The sequence below is a fragment of the Pseudorasbora parva genome, chromosome 21, assembly GCF_024679245.1.
Source record: "Pseudorasbora parva isolate DD20220531a chromosome 21, ASM2467924v1, whole genome shotgun sequence".
Taxonomy (NCBI): Eukaryota; Metazoa; Chordata; class Actinopteri; order Cypriniformes; family Gobionidae; genus Pseudorasbora; species Pseudorasbora parva.
In genome coordinates, this window is record NC_090192.1 from 41,707,743 (window position 1) to 41,716,545 (window position 8,803).

General features: G+C 43.8%; 1 protein-coding gene across 1 annotated transcript in view; it reads right to left on the bottom strand.

Moving 5' to 3' along the window:
• The window catches only part of mtr (5-methyltetrahydrofolate-homocysteine methyltransferase), a 40,085-nt gene extending 37,614 nt beyond the window's left edge, over nt 1-2,471 (bottom strand). The window contains exons 1-2 of the mRNA XM_067429829.1: nt 2,301-2,471; nt 1,483-1,694 (exon numbers count right to left, since the gene is read on the bottom strand). Coding sequence (XP_067285930.1) covers nt 1,483-1,694; nt 2,301-2,331 — 243 coding nt within the window. The 5' untranslated portion in view covers nt 2,332-2,471. The remainder of the gene's footprint in view (nt 1-1,482; nt 1,695-2,300) is intronic.
• Between the last annotated feature and the right edge of the window lie 6,332 nt (nt 2,472-8,803).

Here is an 8,803-nt window from a genome sequence, read left to right on the forward strand (position 1 = left end):
CACACACACACACTGTAAACACACATGACGAAAACAAATACTCACGCATGACAAAAACAAACAAGCATGACGCAACCAAACACGCATAACGCAAACAAACACACTAGCATGACGAAAACACTCACGCATGACGCAAAAAAACACGCATAACGCAAACACACTAGCATGACGCAAACAAACACGCATGACGCAAACAAACACGCATGACGCAAACAAACACACTAGCATGACGAAAACACTCACGCATGACGAAAACACTCGCGCATCATGCAAACAAACACGCATGACGCAAACAAACACGCATGACGCAAACAAACACGCATGACACAAACAAACACACTAGCATGACGCAAACACTCACGCATGACACAAACAAACACGCATGACACAAACAAACACACTAGCATGACGCAAACACTCACGCATGACACAAACAAACACGCATGACGCAAACAAACACGCATGACGCAAACAAACACACTAGCATGACGAAAACACTCACGCATGACGAAAACACTCGCGCATCATGCAAACAAACACGCATGACGCAAACAAACACGCATGACGCAAACAAACACGCATGACACAAACAAACACACTAGCATGACGCAAACACTCACGCATGACACAAACAAACACGCATGACACAAACAAACACACTAGCATGACGCAAACACTCACGCATGACACAAACAAACATGCATGACGCAAACAAACACACACGCATGACGCAAACAAACACACACGCATGACGCAAACAAACACGCATGACGCAAACAAACACACTAGCATGACGCAAACAAACACAGTAGCATGACGCAAACAAACACGCATGACACAAACACACACGCATGACGAAAACACTCACGCATGACGCAAACAAACACACTAGCATGACGCAAACAAACACACTAGCATGACGCAAACACTCACGCATGACGCAAACAAACACGCATGATGCAAACAAACACACACGCATGACGAAAACACGCATGACACAAACAAACACACTAGCATGACGCAAACACTCACGCATGACGCAAACAAACACGCATGACACAAACAAACACACTAGCATGACGCAAACACTCACGCATGACGCAAACAAACACGCATGACACAAACAAACAAACACGCATGACGCAAACACTCATGCATGACAAAAACAAACACACACGCATGACACAAACAAACAAACACGCATGACACAAACACTCACGCATGACGCAAACAAACAGGCATGACGCAAACAAACAAACACGCATGACACAAACACTCACGCATGACGCAAACAAACAGGCATGACGCAAACAAACACCCACGCGTCTCAAATCACACACGCGTGGCGCGAACACAGGGTTTAATTTCAGCGGTATCGCAGCTCTGGAGAAAACAGTGATGTCTCCATCATCAGCTCAGCTCTCGGTGAATCTGTTGCTGTAGATTAGCACAAGATGATGTCAGACACACACACACACACACCTTGTGTATGCTGTAGATGACGTCCGGCTGTGTGATGCTCAGGATGTCATTATTGCCCTTCAGACTCTTGGGATGAGCTTTGAACTCTTGACCTCTGAACTCTTCCTCCTCCAGGTTCCTCTGCTGGATCATCGTCCCCATTCCTCCGTCCAGAACCAGAACCCTCTGGAGCAGCAGCTGGACCAGTTCCTCCCGGAGAGAGGCCGCTCGTCCTGCTCACACACAGAGACACACACACACACACACACAGAGACACACACACACACACACACAGACACACACACACACAGACAGACACAGAGACACACACACACAGAGACAGAGACACACACACACACACACACACACAGACACACACACACACACAGAGACACACACAGAGACAGACAGATACACACACACACACACACGTTATCATTAAACTCAAATTATTTTTATGATGATTCAACTGTTTGTAAATGTTGCAAAGTTCATCACGAGCACATTTAACTCAGACGTCATTTACTGCGATTAAAACAGCGCACATAATCTTCCGTGATTGAGTTTGAGCTGATCACGTGACCGACTTATTGATCAGGCTGATGATGTCATCGGCGTGCACGCACACGCACGGCTGATTGACAGGCGCTGCATGAAAATGATCAATAATATCTTCACTTTTATCACACACTCAGAGCGCACACACACACACACACACACATGAATTATAAAACACTAATTTGCATGAATCAGTGTGTGTGTGTGTGTTGAGTGCTGTTGACAGCTGTACTCAGCGAGCTCGATCCACCTGTAGCATCAGGACCGAGCCGAGCACTTACCGGCTGAGCTGCCGTAGATCGTCGGCGGCATCGCTGCGGATAAAGTGCGTTAACTCGCGCGGGAAACTCTCAAACACACGCAAACTTTCTTTGAGAAACTTCTGCTGCACACGTGTAGGAGAGTCGCGCATGCGCAGCCTGACATGTGCGCTGCTCCTCTGCGCATGCGCTCCTCCAGCCGTTGTGTAATTTTCTACTAGAGCACACTGTGTGCAGTTATGTAATAATACACACGCACACACATGTCCATATTCACATCTATTAAAGCTCAGCAGGACTGTCTCAAAGAGGAGAATGAGTGTTATTAAACCATAATATCTGATTTATCTGAGAGTGTGTCGAACATTCACATGACACAGCTCAGTGACCTTTGACCCTCAGTGTGAGAATCACCTCATCATGAGCAAAGTTCAGTTCACACACACGAACACGCGTGTAACGGTCAGTCTGATATTGTGTGTGTGTGTGTTATTGATCAAGATATGAACGTCCCTTACTGTTGACCCCAGGCCTGACTGACCCTACCTGTGACCTCTGACCTCTGCTGGTCACACACAATGAAACCGCTGTTAGATTCATATTTTCTTATTTAAGCATAAAACATACGTCCACGTTATTCTGAATGATTCATTGAGTGATTCCTTCTGAACGATTCATTGAGTGATTCCTTCTGAACGATTCATTGAGATTCATTTTGAGTGGTTCATTGAGATTCATTTGAGTGGTTCATTGAGATTCATTTGAGTGGTTCATTGAGATTCATTTGAGTGGTTCATTGAGATTCATTTGAGTGGTTCATTGAGATTCATTTGAGTGATTCATTGAGATTCATTTTGAGTGGTTCATTGAGATTCATTTTGAGTGGTTCATTGAGATTCATTTGAGTGGTTCATTGAGATTCATTTGAGTGGTTCATTGAGATTCATTTGAGTGGTTCATTGAGATTCATTTGAGTGATTCATTGAGATTCATTTTGAGTGATTCATTGAGATTCATTTGAGTGGTTCATTGAGATTCATTTGAGTGGTTCATTGAGATTCATTTGAGTGGTTCATTGAGATTCATTTGAGTGGTTCATTGAGATTCATTTGAGTGGTTCATTGAGATTCATTTTGAGTGGTTCATTGAGATTCATTTGAGTGGTTCATTGAGATTCATTTGAGTGGTTCATTGAGATTCATTTGAGTGGTTCATTGAGATTCATTTTGAGTGGTTCATTGAGATTCATTTGAGTGGTTCATTGAGATTCATTTGAGTGGTTCATTGAGATTCATTTGAGTGATTCATTGAGATTCATTTTGAGTGGTTCATTGAGATTCATTTTGAGTGGTTCATTGAGATTCATTTGAGTGGTTCATTGAGATTCATTTGAGTGATTCATTGAGATTCATTTTGAGTGATTCATTGAGATTCATTTTGAGTGGTTCATTGAGATTCATTTGAGTGGTTCATTGAGATTCATTTGAGTGGTTCATTGAGATTCATTTGAGTGATTCATTGAGATTCATTTTGAGTGGTTCATTGAGATTCATTTTGAGTGGTTCATTGAGATTCATTTGAGTGGTTCATTGAGATTCATTTGAGTGATTCATTGAGATTCATTTTGAGTGATTCATTGAGATTCATTTTGAGTGGTTCATTGAGATTCATTTTGAGTGATTCATTGAGATTCATTTGAGTGGTTCATTGAGATTCATTTGAGTGATTCATTGAGATTCATTTTGAGTGATTCATTGAGATTCATTTTGAGTGGTTCATTGAGATTCATTTGAGTGATTCAATGCGTGTAGAGAGAGTAGAGCAGGGGACTGAGGACACAGCCCTGTGGAGCCCCCACACTCACGGTGATGGAGGTGGAGGTGAACTGTCCTACTCTCACCACCTGAAGATTTCCTCACTGGCAGACCTCAGGTGGTGAGAGTAGGACAGTTCACCTCCACCTCCATCACCGTGAGTGTGGGAGCTCCACAGGGCTGTGTCCTCAGTCCCCTGCTCTACTCTCTCTACACGCATGACTGTTTGTCCACACACAGCTCCACCTCTGTCATCAAGTTTGCGGATGATACTGTTGTCCTGGGCCTCATTTCCAACAATAATGAGACCGCATACTTGGATGAGGTGGAGCAACTGACATCATGGTGCCAAGACAACTGTCTCCTTCTGAAAGTGAACAAGACCAAAGAACTGATTGTGGACTTCAGGAAGAGACAGCAGCGGTCATATTCCCCTCTCATGATCAGCGGGACACCAGTAGAGAGAGTGAGCAGCTTCAAATACCTGGGTGTGAACATCTCCGAGGACCTGACCTGGACTGCACATATCCAGTCTCAGGTGAAAAAGGCCAGGCAAAGACTGTACCACCTGCGCCAGCTGAGGAAATTCCGGGTCTCACCAGCTATCCTGAAAACTTTCTATTCAGGGGCGATAGAAAGTTTACTGACACAGTGCATCACAGCGTGGTATGGTAACAGCACCAGTCACGACTGCAAAGCCCTGCAAAGAGTGGTGCGCTTGTCCGAGCGCATCTCAGGGTCAGCTCTCCCGTCTCTGCAGGACATCTACATCAAACGATGCAGAGGCAGAGCTACAAAAATCATCAAGGACATTAATCACCCGGCCAACCCCCACTTCACCCGGCTGCCTTCTGGTAAGCGCTTCCGTAGCCTGATGGCCAAAACTGAGAGACTCAGGAGGAGTTTCTTCCCACAGGCCATCAGACTCCTGAACGCTGTCACTTAACAACATGTGACTTCACCTCACTTCAGTATTAACAAACTCACATACTGATATTGCACTGCACTTTATTCTTGTGTTCATGTAACTACTCATTATAATGCTGTTTGCACATTACACTCCTGCACTTCTGTTATCCACAGATTTATTTTTATAGTCTCCAGTTTACTTTATCTCACTTATTTTATTCCACATCTCTTATTTCTTTGACTTGATTTATTCATAATTCTACATATGTATATATATAGCACCTTATCCTATCCCTATTTTATAATTTATTGTGCTTTTTTGTTAATTGTTATTTGCTGTCCATGGAGCGGACCTGTTTACATTTCACTGCCGGTTGTATTCTGTATAACTGTGTGTGTGACAAATAAAACTCCAGTATGGGTAAAATCTTTCCGTGGCAGGGGCAGCTGCCAATGATACCTGACACTGTTTTACGTGCCTGGCACTAAATCTGTCGCTGTTTTACGTGCCTGGCACTGGATCAGCCAGTGTTTTACGTGCCTGACATCCGACCGGTCACCGCTAGTAGCAGCTGCCTCGCGACCTGTCAGCTTTATTCGCGTCTGTTATTCCACCGGTCCCGGTTAGATGGGCCTGTCACGCGTTTCGTCAGCGTTATTCGCGTCTGTCACTCCATCGGTCACGGTTAGATGAGGCTGTCACGCGTTTCGTCAGCGTTATTCGCGCTGGTTAGATGAGCCTGTCACGCGTTTCGTCAGCGTTATTCGCGCCTGTCACTCCACCGGTCACGGTTAGATGAGCCTGTCACGCGTTCTGCCACCTCTATATGCTCCTGTCACGCGTTCTGTCACCTCTATATGCTCCTGTCACGCGTTCTGTCACCTCTATATGCTCCTGTCACGCGTTCTGTCACCTCTATACGCTCCTGTCACGCGTTCTGTCACCTCTATACGCTCCTCTCACGCGTTCTGTCACCTCTATATGCTCCTGTCACGCGTTCTGCCACCTCTATATGCTCCTGTCACGCGTTCTGTCACCTCTATATGCTCCTGTCACGCGTTCTGTCACCTCTATATGCTCCTGTCACGCGTTCTGTCACCTCTATATGCTCCTGTCACGCGTTCTGTCACCTCTATATGCTCCTGTCACGCGTTCTGTCACCTCTATACGCTCCTCTCACGCGTTCTGTCACCTCTATATGCTCCTGTCACGCGTTCTGTCACCTCTATATGCTCCTGTCACGCGTTCTGTCACCTCTATATGCTCCTGTCACGCGTTCTGTCACCTCTATATGCTCCTGTCACGCGTTCTGTCACCTCTATATGCTCCTGTCACGCGTTCTGTCACCTCTATATGCTCCTGTCACGCGTTATGTCACCTCTATACGCTCCTGTCACGCGTTCTGTCACCTCTATATGCTCCTGTCACGCGTTCTGTCACCTCTATTTGCTCCTGTCACGCGTTCTGTCACCTCTATATGCTCCTGTCACGCGTTCTGTCACCTCTATTTGCTCCTGTCACGCGTTATGTCACCTCTATATGATCCTGTCACGCGTTCTGTCACCTCTATATGCTCCTGTCACGCGTTCTGTCACCTCTATATGCTCCTGTCACGCGTTCTGTCACCTCTATATGCTCCTGTCACGCGTTCTGTCACCTCTATATGCTCCTGTCACGCGTTCTGTCACCTCTATATGCTCCTGTCACGCGTTCTGTCACCTCTATATGCTCCTGTCACGCGTTCTGTCACCTCTATATGCTCCTGTCACGCGTTCTGTCACCTCTATATGCTCCTGTCACGCGTTCTGTCACCTCTATATGCGCCTGTCACGCGTTCTGTCACCTCTATATGATCCAGTCACGCGTTCTGTCACCTCTATATGCTCCTGTCACGCGTTCTGTCACCTCTATATGCTCCTGTCACGCGTTCTGTCACCTCTATATGCTCCTGTCACGCGTTCTGTCACCTCTATATGCTCCTGTCACGCGTTCTGTCACCTCTATATGCTCCTGTCACGCGTTCTGTCACCTCTATATGCTCCTGTCACGCGTTCTGTCACCTCTATATGCTCCTGTCACGCGTTCTGTCACCTCTATATGCTCCTGTCACGCGTTCTGTCACCTCTATATGCTCCAGTCACGCGTTCTGTCACCTCTATATGCTCCTGTCACGCGTTCTGTCACCTCTATATGCTCCTGTCACGCGTTCTGTCACCTCTATATGCTCCTGTCACGCGTTCTGTCACCTCTATATGCTCCTGTCACGCGTTCTGTCACCTCTATATGCTCCTGTCACGCGTTCTGTCACCTCTATATGCTCCTGTCACGCGTTCTGTCACCTCTATATGCTCCTGTCACGCGTTCTGTCACCTCTATATGCTCCTGTCACGCGTTCTGTCACCTCTATATGCTCCTGTCACGCGTTCTGTCACCTCTATATGCTCCTGTCACGCGTTCTGTCACCTCTATATGCTCCTGTCACGCGTTCTGTCACCTCTATATGCTCCTGTCACGCGTTCTGTCACCTCTATATGCTCCTGTCACGCGTTCTGTCACCTCTATATGCTCCTGTCACACATATGGGGGTGGTTTATATATTTACTTTGCTAACTAAGCAATACATCAAATACAAAATATGCATTTATCCACATTAGATAATTAATATAGGGAAGCGTGGGGAACCTAACGCTTTTCGACTTTCAGTCATTTATTTAGTTTCAGTAAATCCACTTGGGGTTCATTTCACACGTAGCCTATAATACAAGTATGTGGTTTTGTTTCATTAGGTGTAGCCTATGCTTTTTTCTTGACATACCCCAAAAGAATGGAAGTGAAATGTGACAACGTACCCCTAGGTAAGGTACATTGTAACACGTCCAAATAACAGCTTAAAATGTTATCATACAATCAAAAAATATACAAGACAAACTAAAATATTTTGTTAACAAAAAATAATTTTTTTAACATTTTATAATAAAATAATGGCATTTTTACTCATTAAAAATACACATTTTTGAGTTTGACAACAAACACATTGCTATATACAGCACATCATAGTTAAAAACATAATGAATCTTTTTTAATAAATTGACTCTGAGTCTTTATTCACCCTTGTTTCTTGGCTCAAAAGAGTAAAAAATACATTGAATATAATATCTAGGGGCGTTTTTTTAACCGTGTTTTTTTTTATTTTAATTTTGGCACTGTTTTTTCTCTAAATAATATTGATATGGCAACTAGTAAACACAATAAGTTTCATCATCCTGTGGCCTATACCATGAAGCTGGTTTAGCTGGCTGGCCAGCTGTGAGTAAAGTGACACACCTCTGATGCAATAAAGCCACTCCCCTGTTTCTGCTCCAAATTAAAGGTCATTACATAGCAAATGGTTTTTAAAGACTTTTAACAATGCTTATTTATAATTATTATTATTATTATGATTTATAATAATTTATATATAATTTAGGTAATTATTATACCCGTAATCAATTACACATTTATCATTTTAGTTAATCAATCATTAATAGGCACTTTGTTAAAATTAATATAAATAGCCTATATAAAAGTAATGCAAATAAGCTTTAAAATAAAATAAAGCTATTAAAAAAAAGATTTAATGAGTTTAAATGTTCAGTTCTCTCTCTATATAAACTAAACTAACTTCATAACTTTTACTTGCATTGACATATAATGTTTTTTTCTTTAAGTTGTCCTCTTTCCGCAGAAGAGAGAAATGAATCTCACTCAATCTGGTGAGAAGTGAATCTCTGTTCAACAGCATGTGATTGGCTGTTCACTAG